The following is a 19,366-nucleotide window of genomic DNA, read 5'->3' as shown; positions in this document are numbered from 1 at the left end:
TATTCTGTCTGCCGACCCTTTCTGGACTTGCTGGTGTCCTTTTAAGTTTCTTTTCTTTTGGAGGAGAGGGGAGACAAAAGACAAAGCTCATAAATGAAAGTCTAATGGTTGCTTGAAAAATTTTGTTAAAAAAGATATCTGGTTTGGTAATCAAATACCAAACTATCTCGTCTCATATCATCTTATCTAATTATTATAATTTTTTTAAATTTTCATACAAAATATAATAAACAATTCAACTTTTTTGAATTTTAAAATAAAATTAATATTAAAAAGTTATATTATAACAATATTTTATTTAATTTTCAACAAAATATATCATCTCATCTCATCTGAACTGTGTAATCAAACAAAGCCTACAAGTTTTGTATGGTAAGCTTTACAGCATTTACACCCAGTTCCCAACCATGTTACCCTCCTACTAGTGACATCAACTTCGACAAGAACTACCTGACTGGTGATCACTGACCCAGCGGGCCTAAGGTTGTTTGTCAAGTTCATTTCAAGCAACCCCATTGAGCTTGAGCATGGTATAATCAACACCACCCTATTACAGTGTAACAGTCAACCCTCTTTAAGGTGTGTTTTCCAAACCCTTGGTTCTTTCCCGAAATCGTATTTCTCCATGGATGCTCATGCAAACTTCAGCATTGCCACTATCATCAGAGTTGCAGTTCCGAAGCAAATCTCCTTGACACTTTTATCCATTTTCCTCATAATTTCCTCTTCCTTCAAATTCAGCTTCCCAGAATTCTTGATGATATAGAGAATTGTGTCTCCGAGTTTATTCACTGCCCATGACAGCCAAACCAGTCCAAACCCAAAACTCGTGCTCAAGAGTTTAGATGCACAGAATGGTACCCTCCCACAAGCTAATTTACTGATGACAGAGAAAAGTACAGCAAGACCAGTCCCAGCAATTCCAGCAGAAAATTGGGTCAGGAGCTCAGGAAGCTCCGGGCCAGATTTCTTTAGAGAAAGGATTGCCCTTTTTCCATTGTACCTTTTGTCAACCATTATTGATAGAAGGCTCTCACAAGCACGGAAATAGTTCTTCTTGCACTCATCCCTCTCTCTGCCAACTTTTCTTTTGTTCTTCTTCTTTGGTGATGGCTTAACCTTTACTTTATTGGGACTGTTATAAATGTGACAAAGCAGCATACAAAAAATAAAGTGTCAATATTTAAGCAATGAAATGAATTGCGTGAAGAAAGTTCACATGTGTTCTCATTGTTCAGTAACAAATTCAATTACAACAAATATTTTGTTTTGTGGGAGCTATGATATTCAACTTAAAATTAAAGCAGCAAATGCAGAGATGTATAAAAATATGAAATACCAGTATCACACTCAACCACTGCCCGTACCCACTATACACTGTGTAATATGCAAATTGGCATATAATTGTATTAAAATGTCAAGTTTTCAGAAGTGAACTTGAATGAGATTTTTAATTGGGGAGTTCAGTTAGGTATGCCGTTTTAGTTCTTTATCATAGCTTTCGTTCAGTTTCATTCTTTAGTTCAAAGTTGGGATAAAATTCAATTGAAGACTTGTTCTTCTTGTAAAAACTGGCTAAGAAATGCACCGAAATGTGTTAGAAACTTGGTTCTAGTGTAATTACTTCTGTTTTCTTTTAAAGCTTGTTGTTCAAATTCTGCAGCTCACCCAGGACACGCTCTGGTGAGTTTGATTATTTCTGTCATAACTAATTTCTTGTGATTACTCTCTTGAACCCTACCTATATCCTCATTCTTTCCAATTGAAAGAAGTGAGCATCAACATTTTTTGAATAAATGGAAGATCCTTAGCACAAACCACTTAAATTCTTAGCTCACCAAGTAAACATGCTCTTTTGTTAGTTTTCATTGTTTTAAATATTGCTTTTTATTGTCATTACCCGAACAGATTTTCAGAGCTATGTTTTCTGAAAATAAAATTATATTCTTCCAAAAACATTTTGGCATAAAAAGCAACCAGAAACATTTTTCCACTCTCATACTCAGAACACATCTTTGAGAACAAATTTTAGAGAATAGATCCAATCAGGCCCATAACTTTCAAGAAACTAGATTAGTGTTGCATACCTCTTCAAAGGGACAACAGTCGTAGTTTGAACCTTCACAGAAGACCCCTGAACATTAGTGACTGCTTGGTTGCTGCCAAGCCTGTACAATATAAAGGATACTCAAGACTTCAGCGAGAACGATGATAGTTGCCAAATACTAAAATAGCATAGAAATACAAAATCATTAAGGACACCCATTGCTGTCAAATTAAATGCAACATGCAGTGATTTCCATCATTTCTGCTGCTCATCATTATGCAAGGTCTATCCAACTAGATGCTGATGCAATCATTATGTGAGGTCTATCCAATCAAGAGGTGGTCAGATCCATAATAAAATAGATTTTTTTATCAGTCATAATAAAATGAAATTAGATAATTAAAAAGAAAAATAAAATTAAATAGAAGGAACACCTCAATACATTTAAACAAACAACTGCGAATGGTGCATAAACAATATGCGTATGAAATTAAATTGCATTTAACTTCAAAGGAAATCAAAGCAGGTCCAACCATCCATACCTATTATATTGTGGGACAAGCATAGACGGCTTTCTCCATTTGGGTGAGTTTCTCGATAGGTAAACCTCAGCAACAACTGAAAGCAGATCTTTAGCCTCCATCCCAGTACCCATGAATACTACTCGACCATCTTGGTGAGCTGCAAATTTTGGACCACAGGCCAAGTCTCCCACAAAGTCCATTGGAGGCTTCTGTGAGAAAAGTTCGCAATTTGGGTAAAAAAGAGAAGCAGTTGGCTGTTGATACACATTCAATGCTTGTAACCCCATCAAGTCAGATAGTAAAGACATATCAAATTCCCTTCTCTCCACTTCACTTGGTCCAGACATGAGGAACTTCAATATTTTTTCATGTTTCGTACATTGCTCAGAAATTCCAAAGCTAAATAGTATTGAGTCTGGGTGATCATCTGTACTTGAAACATTTAGGCAAATAAGATTACTTCAGCACGGTACAACTATGGAGTGAAGCAAAGAGTAGTTGGGTGTGAAACATTATGCATGTCATCCCATCAAAAGGAAAAGAAAAACAATCATAAAAAAATTGAAGACATCATCAAAAGCCCAGGAAACATTAACAAACAAGGGAAGTCCTTCACAGCGGCATTATTTCAGAAACAAACTTTCTGAAAAGGCAATAGCCCAAAGTAAAATGAAAAGGTGTTTGTTGAATGCTACCAAATGTTAGTTCGTGTTATTTTTCCTTTTTTTTTTTTTTTTTGTACGGGTATCCAAAGCATTCATTTTTGGTTCTTCAAAACAGCATCTGCCTCATTTCTTGTTTCTCTCTTTTTATATGTTTCCACTTAACTTCATAATTTACCCAATCCTCCCAAAAACAGAGCTCCACCTACGTTACATCACCTCAGCCACCATCACCATCCTCATGGGCCAAGCCCAACAGCTATAGTAGCCCAAGACATTTCAATTAGCTTCTGCATCACTACCACCACCATGAATGACCACCATAACCACCTCTGTTAAGCATGTCAGGCATTATTGACCCTCCAACACCAGTCCATATGAAAGAATTATGATGGAACATTTGGATGTGAATGCCTTCATCAATTGAAACATATTCTCCTCCAGGTATAAACTAGAAAGAAAAATGGAGCTTCTCAGTAAAAAGAGAAGGAAAATGATGAAGATACATGGATGTCACACAGGAAAGGATAATAATAAAAACTAACAAAAAAGGTGGAAATAACAGGAGGGAAAGATTACAGTTTAGGATTGCTTTAAAGGATAGACAGAAAAACACTTCCATTCCCACACACTTCGTGCGAATGAAGTTCACAGTAGCATTCCTTTGGTTGTTTTAGATAATTCTTTCTTCAACATCCCATGAAAAGAGGTCAAACAAGCATATAAATATAACACTACTGACAGTGGGAGATTAATGGTATCCAGAATAAACAACAGAAAAAGGAAACTAATAAATAATTTCATTTCAAACAATTGCTGTAATCTTTTTAGTAAGTGATAAGTAACAGAGATATGAATCCCTAAAGGAAAATTTAATTCAAACAACATAGCATCTGAAAAATGATCAGCAAACCTTGCACATCAATTAGCACAGGCTTTTTAACTGTTGAGTTAATCTGGACAAACTGACTAGAGTCAGCCAGCCCACATAGGGGTTTTAATGGCTCCTCATAATGATTTGACCTCATAGTAAGTGTTCTTGATCTTATTATCTCGTGCTTAGCTCCAGAACTTGGCAAAAGATGTTGAGAATCCTGCATTTTGAAAGCGAAAAGAAAACTTGTTAATGCAATCAAGAAAAATACAAAATTGAGTGACAACCACACTGAGAACTAGATAATAAACATTTCAACAGTAACTTAAGATTTCATGATGCAATAGATATATCAAGCAAAATGTTACTAATAACAAATAAAAAACCTTTTAAAGCTATATTAAAGGCTATTAAATTAAGATACAAAAACACAGACTGATTACACAAAACTTATGTCCTCTTGAAATTGTGTTCGAGGGTTTCACCAACTGAAGTAGTAAAACTCAAAAGCAAAACAATTACTGTAACATGATAAGGATCATAATTTAATTAGAAATCGAGATCTCAAACTTCAAAAATGAATAGAGATATCAACAAGTTCTAATAAAGCCCAAATTCCCAAATGACAGAAAGTTGAGCATCAAATAAATAGGACATTTTACACAAGAAAGGGAAAAAAATAAAAAAGCTCAACTCCTCATTTTGGCACTAAATAAGTAGAATAACTGCCAAATAAAGTTCTTAGACTATCAAGAATAAATGATTAACCAGCTAACAATCATCTCAATTGTCATTTGTCCATGTAAATTGATGGTTCAACACAAGCTACCGCATAAATAAACCAATAAGTAGCTGATACTTGATGTGTCAAAATAAGTTGAAAATAAACAAACTCAAATAAATAACTAATTCACTAAAATTACGTAAAACCAAATAACAGTTACTAATTATAAAAAGCATCGTCAAAGCCCCAAACTAAAATGGAAATAAAATTCAAGTTATAAACAACCATTCTGACCTGTGATTTTTCCTCATGTACGTGAAATCCCTTCAGTAATTTAAAAAGAAAGTGGAAAAATCTAATCAGGATTTCACCAAGCCTGCAGAACTCTGGCATAGATCTACAACCTAAACTACTACAAGATATGAACCCAAAATAACCACATACGGGATGAGATCAATAAACCAAGCTGGGTTGAAACATACATGAAACAAATCGACAAGATGACCATTATTGAAACAAGAATTCTAAAAACAAAACTCACTGACATTAGAATATAATTCAACTACCCAGGTCACCAAATCAATTAAATCCAAAAAACAAATATGCTTATCAGACTGAGACAAACAGTAAACACATAATCAAAGACTTAACAAGACAAACACCCAAGCAAACAAACCCAACAGATCATATAATTGCCATTAAATTGAACTTGTGATTTACCTTGAGGATCCTGCCTTGTTCTTGGTGCAGAACAAGCCCGGGAAGGTACCCATGAGAAGCCATTAAGCAAAGCTCGGCAACCATACCCAAGAGAAATCAATCTCTCTTTTCTGTGCCTTTGTTAAGCCACCATAAGCTTATCCGTCCCTACACCTCAAAAACTACGTTCACAACTTGCCTTTTTGGTGGCACCTAAAAAGACAAAATATTTAGAAAAGGGGGGTTTTTTGTGCTCCAATCGTTTTGATCCAGAATCTTCTGCATCGGATTTGTGGCACGCACGGCCTTGATATTCCAGGTTGGACAGTTGTAGAATCAAACTGGATAGAAGTGAAAACTCTATACTCTATATTATTATATCATTTATATTTTATTAAATAAGATATAATATATTTATTATTATTAAATAATTATTTATTATATATTTTTTTATTATCAAATAAGGATAATTATGTTAAATTATATATAATAAGATACAAATAAAATAATAATATAGTATACAGGACAAAATTATGTCTTTGATTCTGCTAGGAGAGTCGGATTTTTTTCCTACTGGCCGGGTGCATGCCTGAGTCATCATATTGACCGTTGGATTGCATCAAGATTGTGGCCCACCTGAATAGGGATTTATTGCAATGAATATTAGGTACTGAATCAGCATACGGTTGAGTATCGAGGAAATTCTCGAGATTTTTTATAATTTTTTTAAATATTATTTAAATATAAAATATTTTTTAATTTTTAATTTTTTAATTTAATTATTATAATTTTTATAAACTTTAAAATAAAACACAAAAATTAATAAAACTTTTTAAAATTTATAATATTTTTATTCAACTTTCTTCATTCTCATTTTTAAATAATAAATCTACTAACTTTCAGTTCTCTTACCGCACGCTGACGTGACGAACCCGATTCGTCGGCACGTCATGGTTAAATCATTCATCCCGAGCTGTTGCTTCATTCTCCCTCAGACTCGACGCCAACCTTTGTTCTCCCGTCAGACCTCTCAACTCTCCCTCTTCTCCCTCTCGAACCTCTCACTCGAATCTTCTGATATGACTATAAACATCATACTCATCTCTCTGACGTCTTCTTTCTCACCTCGACGCCCTCACCCCTTTCAGTATTGAATCCCAAAAAAATAAACGTGGAATTCAATGCCGCTGAAAATTATGTGCCAGGTTCTTGGCTGGACACAGACAAAGAGAGAAATGGCTTCATGGAATTCGATTTCGAAGTGATGGTACCAGGTTCTGGGATGAACCGCTTGCCTATCATGGACTACAGCTGCCTATCCTCAAGTCATCTCCAATTTCCGTCGGAAGAGATAGTAGTAGTGCTATAAAAAATCTATAACACGAACTATTGTCCCCTCCCTTTTTTTTCCTCGATCAGCATGGATACCATTTCCATGGTTTTTCAATCTTCTTGTTGCCTTTTTTTTTTTTTTTTTTGTGGGTGTGAACCTAGTGTGGTGGGGTTGAGTTTCGATTTCGCGGTGCTGAATTTGACGAAGCACTCCTCGTATCTCATATACAACACGTCCCTCTACTTTAGCTCCACTATTCAGAAGCAATACTACGAAAAATATAGCTATGATGAGGTTCGTGTGCTTTCTTCTTGTAGTGTTTAAAAAGCAGAAAAAGAGAGTGGAAGAAGAATAACGGTGAAAACAGAAGAGAAATAAGTTTTCAATAAAGCATAAAAAACTTTTTGTTTAGGGTTCCACCCCATATGTGCACATGTAGACGATGCTGACCGAACGTATTTGGAATGCATTGAGACGATGATTTCAAGTTCAAAATATTGGGATCTGCTTTTCATTGATTTTAGGCTTTTTGTAGATGTTGTTCTGTTTTTGGTTGCAACATTTGAAACTGACGATATTCTTGAATCTGAATGGTCGGTTTAATCTGTCCAAGTTGAAGGTTTTTGGTGTTCTTTACATGAATTGGGTATCATTTGTCTTATTTGTTTGTATTATAATTACTGCAGATGATACATGTTGCTGCAAACAACGTGGTTTTCTCTGCCAACGCAGTTCTAATAACAGCAGTTACCTTGTTCCAAATTCTAATCTATGAAGTATGTGGCTTACTCGTCCACACCGAGTTCGTATCTTCTTTCATACTACAAGGGTTCATCTTTATCATAGTAATTTTTTTTTGCAAAGTATGCAGTGTTTTAATTTGATCTGCATTTCTTCATGATTTTGTACAGCGTGGAAATCAGAAAATCTCCAAAATGGCTGTTGCAATTGTCTCCGTTGTGTGGTTTTTTGCTGCTGTTTGTTTTTTCACAGTTTTTCCAACACATTCCTGGCTTTGGCTACTATCTATCTTTAAGTAAGCTGTTATGTTTATGTTTTTGTACCCGTGAATTTCAACCTTATGTGAATGGCAATAATGGCTGACAACTTTCATGTCTGCACACTACAAAAGATGGTCATTTGATGCTTAGTGATTGTCCCTCTCTTGCAATTCAATTCAAGTAATCATGACAGTAATCAAATATATTCTCCAGGTCAAATTACAACCCCTTTTCATTGAGACGGTGAACACACAGAATAAATAAATTAGGAGGAAAATCAATGTCATCTATTTTAGGTGTTTTCATTGTCTTCACCTTACAAGATGGTAAAAATATTGAAAAGAAAAAGGTTGCTTGTAATTGCTGAGATTCTGGAATAGCCATCCACATTTAGTTATGAATTTATTATGAAATACAGGCATTTATGAACTTTGCGCGATAGAGCACAGATGGATTCAACATTGGTAACGTTTTACTCGATTTTTGTGGAGGGGTGGCTAATTATGCACAGATGGCTGTGCAATCTATTGATCAAGGTTTCTTTTTCTTCTTCAAGCATAGGTTTTGGCATCTATCTCCCCCCCCCCCCCCCCCCCCCCCCCCCCCCCCGCCCCAAAAAAAAAAAAAAAAACCCACACACAACATCCTAGAAACATATTACCAAGATTTGTTACTATTTTCAGGTTATTGGGTAAATGTTAATGGAAATATGAAGAAGATGTTGTTATCACTGGTAGGGATATTTCTTTGCTTATCTAATTTAAGATAAGCTTCTATGCCCCTTACTAACCTTTTAAGGATTTTTTATATGTTGGGATGTGTCTAAAAAATTGGATGGAACATGTTGTTGCAGGTATCTATATTCTTTGACATTATTTTCATGTGCCAACATTTTGTGCTCTATCCTCACAAGAAGTCTCAAGTCTCTCATGAGCTCATTGCGGAAATTAGAGAACCACCCGTCAAGTCTATTGACTGTCCACAATAAAAAAAAAATGTATAAACTTTGCTCTGCTCTAATTATAATGTCAAACTCAACTATAAGGGCTGTGGTTATTTCCAAAAGAAATAGAGATTTCATGTGAAATGAAATCAATTATATTGAACATAAAATGTATTATAAATAGAGATTCCATGGATCCTTCTAGTGGGATCACTTTGGTGATCATCAAAAATTTATGTAAAATGAATTTCAAGTTGAACAATGGCAAGGGAGACACAATAAATAATTTATTGATAATATATTATTAAAGCTGATCAACAAACAATTCATGTCCATATCCTCAACACATGGAATAAAGGAATCAATATAAAAGAAGCTGACACATCATGCCAAGCATGTAGCATATTACTGCGCACACACGTCAATTTGGTTGTTTGATGCAAAACCAAATAATAAATTAGCCGTAAACCCGTGCAATATTGCGTGGTTGATTGTGATGTAATCTAAACACGATTGATTACATATAGTGAAAAGCAAATAAAAGAGTTATGTACAGAAAAGAGTTAATATGAGCTACACAAATAAATAGCCAAAAGCACAAATTACAAAACAAACGGAACATTGAGTTGACAAGAAATCTAACAAATATATCAAATCTTAGTGCACTTCTGATGAGATTAAAGCAAAAACATACTGATATTACACCCAACAAATGCACTATCTACAACATCATAGTGCACTTTTCACCAAATTGTTCGTTTATAAACGTTAGCAGCTTGGTTAAGTGGGATTGGGGGAGTGCGGAATCTTTGAGCTTTTTTTTCTTATTGCAACCTTTTCTTTTTCTCTTGTTTCCAAGTGCACTTTTCTATTAACATCTTTTCTATCTACCCTCACAGATATTCTTTAGAGGAAATTGGAGAGAAACTCCTAAAAGGGATAGGTGGTGAGAAGAAAAAACGAATAGAAGAGAAGCAAAAGAACCACCTAAAAGCCAAATTATTTACCAAAGGAAACAGGGTTGATAGGATTCAGCTTCAGAAACACTATCCCCCAATTTATACTTTACTTCCCTCCTGCAAAATAAATACAATAAAGGGGTATTGAGATTTTGTGTAGTTGGAAGAGCAAAATGATCAAACATGAGAAAGAACAATGGCCAAGAAAGGAAAAGAAAAGAAAATGGAAGAATGTTGGTATACAAAGTTTTTAGACAATGAGAATATTATTTTACACACACAAGTCAAGCATATAGCATATTATAGAACTCATGTACTATACTCGAGTCCTATACAAACTCATGCATTTTTGTCATAATGCAAAAGGTAGTCATGCTTCATGATGTTGGTAAATGGCCAAAGAAAAGAATAAAATATAAGCCTTTCGTTAAAACATAAAAGGGTTAAAACATGAAAGGTCATGTATTCACTAAAAATTGACAAGCATCAAATCATTGGTAATCAAATAGCAAACTCGATTACTAGTCTCACACAATAATAAAATAGACAATATGGTGTTTTCCAACTTAATTCATAGCAGCATAGATCTAATGTAAGAAAATATCATAGTAGACATTAGGATCTATATATCATAATGAAAAATCATGAAAGTCACAACCATTCTCTGATACCACATGTAAGTTTACATGAAATAAATAATCTACATAACAATGTAAAACATGTCTATGATCTTGACTATCATGATTCTCACTAAATTAAAATATGTCTATTATCTCTTTATGGCTTAGATTTAACTTTTTATTCCAAGCATATTAATATTTAGTCTCACCCAAGAAATTGCGTCATTCTCTCCATTGATATACTCCTGGCCCCAGCTGAGCATATTATGGAATATTAATATGCTCACCTCAAGCCTACTTCTAGAAACCAAATTTCCAAATATGTGGAGATCAGCCTTCTAGCATATATACATATGCATCCAGGGCATTAAAAATTCTCCCAAATTATTGTGCGAGTCTTCATCAGTATTAAGGGTGAAACATATATATAGGCCAGCCAAGTTCAAATCATGTGTTCAGCCAAGAGAGGTAAAATTTTAAATCACTTTCCCTTTTACTTTGAGAAATAAAATATATATATATATATATATATATGACAATAAAGCACAATTATTTATAAACATGGTGAGTTAAAATCTAAGACCAACCGGGCAAACTCTACTAGACTCTAAATTGTGAGTTAAAGCACAATTTAGCATTTTAAAATAAATTATCCTCAACCTTTAAGTGCATTCTGTGAGATACAAATGGTTAAATGCAATGTCAAGCCTCTAAATAGTTATGAAAACAGTAGAGTCAAGCCACTTCTAGATCTTTTTCCTATCTTGGATGTATGGTTCTATTTAAAGAAGCCAGTAAAAGGTATAAATATTTACTTATTCAAGAATTTGAGACCATGCTTATGAACCTTATACCATGTTGTATATCAAGCCTGTGAAACTTTGCACAATTTACATAGAATATCATACATTTTGTAAATTCCATTGTCTCCATTTATTATTATTATTATTATCACATCAAAAGATTTGCAGTAGCATATTCCCAAATTAAAACATAACAAAGTTGGAATAAGAAAAAGCTTAAAAATATAAAGATAAGATGTCTCCACTCAAGAACACACAAAGACACCAAAAGGCACTTCTATGCAATCTTATGTACAGACTTGAGCGTGGTGGATATTCCCTTTCTGGTATATTCCCTCTATGTTTTCCCCTTCCAACCAGTCCCAACAATAAATCTTGTTCATTTCAAATGTTATCAATAACCAAAAAATCAGCCACATACATACAACATCAACAACCCAAAAACCCCACAAAACAAAGATCAAACAAATATCAAATCGTAGTTCCATAAACACAAAAACACACAAAATCAGTAACGCTAGAAATGGAGAGATTGAAACAAAAAGACAAAAATAAAAATAATTTTCTTTAATCTCTTACCCTTGTAAGGCAATAGACGGTGGGTCTCAGCAGCTACAATACCAGCGGAGAACTAAAGTCGTGCAGAAATGGTGCCTTCATCCGAAGCCGTACAGAAATGGTGACCCATAAGAGAAAATATTACACAATACCAGAGTAATGGAGCCACACTGTTCTGGAGTGATGGAGCCATACAGGGCTGCGAAAGGGTGAGGCCGGCGAAAGGACATGAGTTGGGGGAGTGGGTGGAGGAGAGAACGCGAGGAAGAAAGAACCGAAGAAGAACGCCGCAGGGGGGAGGGGTTGGAAATTGAAATGAAACTTTTACCAAATATGCACGTTTTCAATTTTAAAATTAAAACAACAAAACAAAAAAAGTCACGTAGGTTGGAGTGCAAAGGTTGAGTAAACAGGAGTAGTTGTATAGTAGAACTCTTTTTCAAAATCTAACCAAACATTTTAACTTACTATTTTACTACTATTTACATAATTCTAAAATACTCCTAGTGTCCAAACAAGCTGTTTTGTTTGCTCAGAAAAATAGTAAACGCTGTAAAATTAAAAAGTAGTAAAAGAATTAGACAATTGCAATACAAAACTAGCTCATCATGAACTCAATATTATTCACTTCAAATTTTTTGTATTGAACAAATTATCCTCATTTCACCCTTTTATAGGCATAAGACGATAAGGAATATAAAAATGTGATTCATGAATTAATAAGATATATTCATTAATTTAGAAATTCCAACAGTTAAAATATGAAAGGGCTAGAATCCTAAAAGGTGGAATCTACATAGTCATTGATTAAGCCCAAAGAATAACGCGGTAGTTGTAACACAGTTTTAGGATATCAATTCCACAGAGAGACAACTTAAAAGAATAGTAAAAGAAAAATTTAAAAAAAATATTAAAAGATTAACGAAAAATAAAGATTAATTTTAAATGCAAATTAAAATGAGGTAAAGTCACTAATGGAAGAAATACTCAAATTTGACGAACAGTAGAGTATCGGGAATCCCTTACACAAATCCGGTATTTTAATTATTCTTAATTTATTGAATAACTCAATTGGGAACTCAATTTCTGAAATTCCTAATCGGAAGGTATAGATTTATAAACTAAAATTAAACCAAATGTAACCCTTTGAAAAATTATTCACCACTTTTAAAATACATAAATTATTATCCATATTAAGAACGACGACAATATACTCAGGGAGCAATATTGCAACAAAAGACTAAATCAATATATATAAGTAATTGATCCAAATATAATCAAAGAACCAATCCATTCAATAGAAAAAGTATGACTGAATCCATAAACAGACTAAATTCTATGATTATTCTGAGAAGAAAACATCAACAATAAATTGAGAATGATAAAATAAAAAAGTTTTAATAATTAAAATTCAAATATATAAATTAAAAATATCATCTAATGTGTAATTTCATCCCTAACCCTACTTGAGAATTTAGTTACCCATAAATATAATGGACAATAAAAATATCCAGAGAAAGATAAAGCAAACGGCAGCCATGAAAGTAATTTTCTCCTCTCTTCAAATCTGCTTCTTGTGCATCTCCTCTCCCTTCTATTTCGTGCTAATGATATGCTTCTATAGGGTAGGAAAGAAACCCTAATGTCTTCATAATTTCTGCATAAAAAACCGCTTAAATTTTAGGACTCATCTTGGCAGCCACGTATACATTTCAAGAGTTTGAATTTGGAAATTCTTAATAGAGACAAATGTATAGCCCCTTAAGATAGATTTCTAATACACTAAGAATCGCATCAATCTGATATGTAACTAAAAAACTAAGGTCAAAATACTAAAGTATGTCCAGACTGTCTCCTAACAAATTTTGGATTTGGACTTATTGTAGTTTCTTTTAGTGTTTTTTTTTTCTTGATCCAAATTGCTCTCAAACCCCATGAAGCTCCTCCTTTGAATTTGACTAGGCTTTAACTTGCTCTTTTATAAACTCTGAAATTAAATATAAAAAAATTGTTTAGGAGTATCCCAATGTAAATAGAAACTCAATTTAAGAATACACATTAATTTATATGATTTCTATTCACATTTTAGCATTTTAATCCAATAATAGGGTATTTAGAGTGCACTTTCGCTCACTCATCACACTCCCCAACATACTCATTGCTAGTCCCTAACAATTTTCATGTCACAACAAAAGAGACTAAAGAAAATCACACACAAAGGCCACCAAGTCACACTTTTTAAATTCACATGTCAAAGCAATCTAAGGAATCTAATAACCCATCAAGATCAATTCACCTATAGCAATCCACATAGTGTGTGTGTTCTCCAAGCCATAACCATCTTACCACTAACCTTGACACATGCAACATCAAGAACATTTCGAGCAAAAGGTTCAACTCCATAACTCACGAGTATAATAGTATTTCGTGTAAGGGCTCCCTCTATGGAGGTAACAATGGATGTACACACACTCCCATGAGAAATTAGATAATTATGTATAAGAAACAAACAAACATTGATTTTATTATAGGAACACTAACAAATGAGACTTTCATTCCTCTTTTCAAAAGCTTACTTAAGATCATAATAGTTAACACAAAAGGTTATAACCTGGCTATATGAAAAAAAAATGAAAATAATTCAAAATCTTCCAAGTGCATACAAAGGAAATCTTATTAAATATCTCTGTATACCATACTTTTCAATTGATGTACTCTCCAACTTTTTAGATCATCAAATAATAATGTTTTTACTTCTTCTTCCTCTTATCTCTCTTTTTTATAACAATTTGATAGACAAATACATGTCACTTTGGTATTCTTGTCATTTCTACCCAACTTTTTTTTTTGTGCCTTTGAAGTTCACTCAATTGAACACTTTATAACTTGTACTCTTCTCTTTTTTTTTCTTCTTTTTTTAATTGAAAATGATAAAACAAAATTAAAACAAAATACAAATTCCACACCTAGTATAAACTTGGAAGTAAAAAGGCTAAGAAAATCAGTATTTAGGTTATACTCCAATGTGGAGAGATATGGATGATATGGTCATATAAAAAGAAAAAGCTACTTGTATTTATTGGCTCAAAGTTGACTACTAAGAGGTCTATGATGGAAAGGGTTAGCTTGAAAGGCTCAAACGTTGATCTTAAGTTGACTTTCGTCATATCCCAAGTATATCCATCATCTTACCACAAACCATGTAATGATATTTTCAAAAGAAGTGAACAATTCAACGGATCAATAATGCTTATCACAATTTATTGTATTTGTAGGTTCTCAATCCTCTCCAAACTCACATGAATACTTAAGCAAAAGAATTCTCTTGCCACATGTATCAAACCACCATCTTACCACAAAACTTGGATGGGTGCATTAGGGGTTATGTGAATGTTTCAGTAAAAAATAATTATAGTGGATTTAGTGAATTCACAAAGATGACTATGAATGAGAATGAGTACAATGTAAAAATGGTACACGTGTGATGCAAAATAATTGACACATAAAAATATGTCACAGAGTTTCAACAAGCATTTTAAATACTGAATTTGCATCACCACCCCAACTTAAATAAAACATTGTCCTCAATGTTTAAGAATAAAAATGGAATGGGGAGTAACTAAAAATGGTAGAATACACCTGATGAGTGACGTGGGTAGCTCGCTAAGCATCAAAGATGGTAACATGAAATGACAAAATGAAACTACAATGCAAACAAAAACAAAGAAAACAACAACAAATAAAAAGGAAAAGAAAAAAAAATGAAAATAAAACAAAACAAACAAAATAAATAAACAAAAACATACCTGAGTAGTGTAGTCAAGTTTGATAGACCGGATCCACGAGTGGAATGTGTTCCATTTCAAGAAATTACCTCAATTAATATTTTAAGGCGTTGACAATTTACTTTAAAGATCCGACCATCTTTAACATCCTCTATTTCTACCTCCTTATTTTCAAAAATATTTTTCACTACAAAAATGACAGTCCACCTAAACCGAAGTTTTCCTTGGTGCTTGTGAAATCCAAAATCATGTAAGTATAATCGGTCATTAGGCTCAAATTTCTTCCTAAGAATATTTTTATCAAGAAACGTTTTCATTTTAACCTTATAGATTTTTGACTTAGGCAAAAGTTTTAATTTAATTATTAGTGCTCTCATACTTACAAGAATCTGTCTTTCATATTTCTTAGGCAACTCCTCAAATTTCAGTTGCTATGCCCGTGTTCCATAATATTGAATTTTATCAAAAATATCAACAATATTAGATGAATCACTAATAGTAGCAAATTCAAAATTAACAAGGGAATATTCAAAGAGATCAAAATCATAAGTTGTGTGAACTCCCTTGTCTATGAGTGCGTCAATCATGTACGTTCTGTGACACTCATCATCTATTGGTTGTTTCTCAATATGAAAAATGTTGACCTCCATGGTCATATCTCCAAAAGATAGTTTCATCAACTCATTCCTACAATTTAAAAGTGCATTAGCCATAGTAAAGAAATGTCTACCTATTATGAGAGAAACCTTAGAGTTAGACTCAACAACCGACTGAGTGTCCAAAATTAAGAAATCAACAAGATAATAAAACTTGTCAATTTGAATCAAAACATTTTCAACTATCCCTCTCGGTTTATTAACTGAACGATCAGTCAACTAAAGCACAACAGAAGTAGACTTAATTTCACCCAAACCAAGCTACAAATAATTGAAATAAGGCATCAAATTAATACTAGCTTCTAAATCTAGTAAAACTTGCCCAAACTCATGATTCTCAATACTACATGCAATTGTTGAACAACCAAGATCCTTGTACTTAGAAGGAATTTGCTGCTCAATTAGAGTACTAACTTGCTCTGATAGAAACGCTATCTTCTTAAAATGGTGCTTCCTCTTAACTATACACAAATCTTTAAGAACTTTTGCATAAGTGAGAACTTCTTTAATAACATGCAAAATATGAAGGTTAATCTTTACCTGTCTGATGTTCTCCAAGATTTCATTACTAAAATCTAAAGTTCGCATACCAGATTTTAAAGCTTGAGGAAATGGTACCTTAACTGGGCTCTTGATTACCTCAGCTTCCTTGGGAAACTCAGTACTATCATTGTTTTGTTCCTCTTCAAGATCCTCTAACTTATCAGTTATTGGGATGTGTAAGGACTTACCACTTCTTGTCATAATAAAATTGACATCCTTTAAATTTTCTTGTGTCATATGTTGACCTCAGGATGCAAATTGAGCTTGAGAATGGAACTTGACACGCTCATTCATACTCAAGGAACTCATCATCATGGATATATGACTCTTTATCTCTTTGTTTTCTTCAACAACTTGCATAATCAAATATTCAAACTTTTGATTAGTTTTACTCTGTGTCTCAATAAAAGCATGGAAAGTGTCTTCTAAAGGACTTCTAGAAGATGAATGTGTATGATATGGTGCAGGATATGATCTAGGGGGTTATACAGGCGACTGATTTTTAGACTTCCAGCTAAAATTGGGATGATTACGCCACACAGGATTGTAGGTATTAGAGAAAAGTGCAACAGGTTTCATGTACATACCTAAGACATTACATTGTTCCTCATACATTCCTCTCATCTCAGCAAATGTGGAACACTTTTGGGTAAGGTGATCTACCCCGCCACACACAAAACTTGGTCTAAAAGATTCTACATGATTAGCCATGTGTGTTAGCCCTTAGTCTTTAACACCTCTAACTCCTTAGTAAGCATTTTAACTTTAGCTTTTAGATTATCCTCTTCTTTGAGATGGTAAATTCCACCACCATTTAGTTTTCCTGCAGGTTGTGACGTATTTGTGCTCTTAGTAGCATTAGATACAGTCTAAGTGTGAGCTTTTTCAGCAAGCTTTGTGGCCTTATTAGGATTTTTTTATAAGAACTCACCATTATACATCATCTCTACAAATTGGCACTCTCTATGTGTAAGTCCCTCATAAAAATAGCTCACTAAGCGTCAATTCTCATACCCATGGTGAAGACACATACTCAACTCCTTAAATCTCTCCCAAGATTGATACAAAGTCACTGTCCTTTTGTGCAAAGGTGGAGATTTACATTTTTAAAGTGCTGGTCTAATGTTGGAGAAAGTATTTATTAAAGAAGACTTGAGTCATCTCATTCCATAACCCAATAGATCATGGTCTCAGCGAGTATAGTCAACTCTTAGCTTTATCCTATAAAGAGAAATGAAAGAACTTAAATCTCACGTTGTCATCAGTTGTATTTTGATTATGAAAAGTTGCAACTATTTCCTCAAACTCTCTAATGTGCATATATGGATTTTCATTTTCCAAGTCATAAAAAGTAGGGAGCAATTGTATCATCCCTGTTTTAAAATCCAATTGGCGAATATTAGCTGGAAATATGATGGATGATGGTGTGGCTATGCGTGTAGGGTGGAGGTAATCCTGAAGGGTCCTAATGGGTTGATATCTGTGTTTACTCATTTTCTCATAATTAGAAGAATTATCAAACAAATGAATAGAAAAATTAGACTTTGACTTTGACTCTAACACAAATCTAAAAGCAAACCAACCCAAGGCGTCTACCTATGCATGCAAGGTAGAGAAAAATGCAACACTTATAAAAAAAAAAAACTATCAAAAGAAAAAGAAAATAAAATAAAGATGCAGCAAGTTAAAAGAGAGAACGAACTTACCGCCTTTACAAACTGCTAAAAAGAAAAATTATCTAACAATTCTTTTATCGTCTCTCTGGCAACGGCGCCAAAATTTGATTATCCCCAAATAATAACGTGGTAGTTGTAGCACAGTTTTGGGATGTTGATTTCACAGAGAGACAACTTAAAGGAATAGCAGAATTAACAAGAAAATTAAAGAAAAATATTAAAAGATTAACGAAGAATAAAACTTAATTTTAAATACAAATTAAAGTGAGGCAAAGTCACTAATGGAAGAAATACTCAAATTTGATGAACAGTAAAGTATCAAGAATCCCTTGCACAAATTCAGTATTTTAATTATTCTTAATTTATTAAATAACTCAATTGGGAACTCAATTTCTGAAATTCTTAATCGGAAGGTATAGATTTATAAACCAAAATTGAACCAAATGTAACCCTTTGAAAAATCATTTGCTACTTTTAAAATATATAAATTATTAACCCTATTGAAAATGACAACAATATACTCAGGGAGCGATATTACAGCAAAAAACTAAATCAATATAGATAAGTTATTGATCCAAACATAATCAAAGAACTAATTTACTCAATAGAAAAAGCATGACTGAATCCATAAACAGACTAAATTCTATGATTATTTGGAGAATGATAAAACAAAAAAGTTTTAATAATTGAAAATCAAATACATAAATTAAAAATATCATCTAGTGTGCAAGTTCATTCCTAATCCTATTTGAGAATTTAGTTACCCATAAATATAATAGACAACAAAAATCTCCAGAGAAAGATAAAGCAAACGGCGGTCATGGAAGTGATTTTCTCATCTCATCAAATCTGCCTCTTGTGCCTCTCACCCCCCTTCTATTTCATGCTAATGATATACTTATATAAGTAAGGAAAAAAAATCCTAATATCTTTCATAATTTCCGCATAAAAAAAAGCTT

The 19,366-nt window shown here is 33.4% G+C and overlaps 1 protein-coding gene and 1 pseudogene across 1 annotated transcript; one reads left to right on the top strand and one right to left on the bottom strand.

The window, feature by feature from the left end:
- Positions 1-276: 276 nt before the first annotated feature.
- Positions 277-5,800, bottom strand: LOC122316062. The gene is made up of 5 exons (XM_043132554.1): positions 5,552-5,800; positions 4,147-4,327; positions 2,590-2,998; positions 2,088-2,168; positions 277-1,135 (listed from the first exon to the last, which is right to left on the bottom strand). The coding sequence occupies exons 1-5, from the start codon at positions 5,633-5,635 to the stop codon at positions 634-636; spliced, it is 1,257 nt and encodes a 418-aa protein (XP_042988488.1). The 5' UTR covers positions 5,636-5,800; the 3' UTR covers positions 277-633.
- Positions 5,801-6,765: 965 nt separating this feature from the next.
- Positions 6,766-19,366, top strand: part of LOC122316277 — a 34,691-nt pseudogene continuing 22,090 nt past the window's right edge.

Source organism: Carya illinoinensis, chromosome 7 (assembly GCF_018687715.1).
Source record: "Carya illinoinensis cultivar Pawnee chromosome 7, C.illinoinensisPawnee_v1, whole genome shotgun sequence".
NCBI lineage: Eukaryota > Viridiplantae > Streptophyta > Magnoliopsida > Fagales > Juglandaceae > Carya > Carya illinoinensis.
This window is presented reverse-complemented; position numbering and strand designations above follow the sequence as displayed.

What these genes read in the sequence shown, in the direction of transcription:
- LOC122316062 (XM_043132554.1), bottom strand. Translation starts at nt 5,635, where the DNA reads ATGGTTGCCGAGCTTTGCTTAATGGCTTCTCATGGGTACCTTCCCGGG. An exon ending in AACAAGGCAGGATCCTCAAG is followed by an intron (nt 4,328 to 5,551) that starts GTAAATCACAAG and finishes TTCAAAATGCAG; the next exon opens with GATTCTCAACATCTTTTGCC. An exon ending in CTTGTCCCACAATATAATAG is followed by an intron (nt 2,169 to 2,589) that starts GTATGGATGGTT and finishes TATATTGTACAG; the next exon opens with GCTTGGCAGCAACCAAGCAG.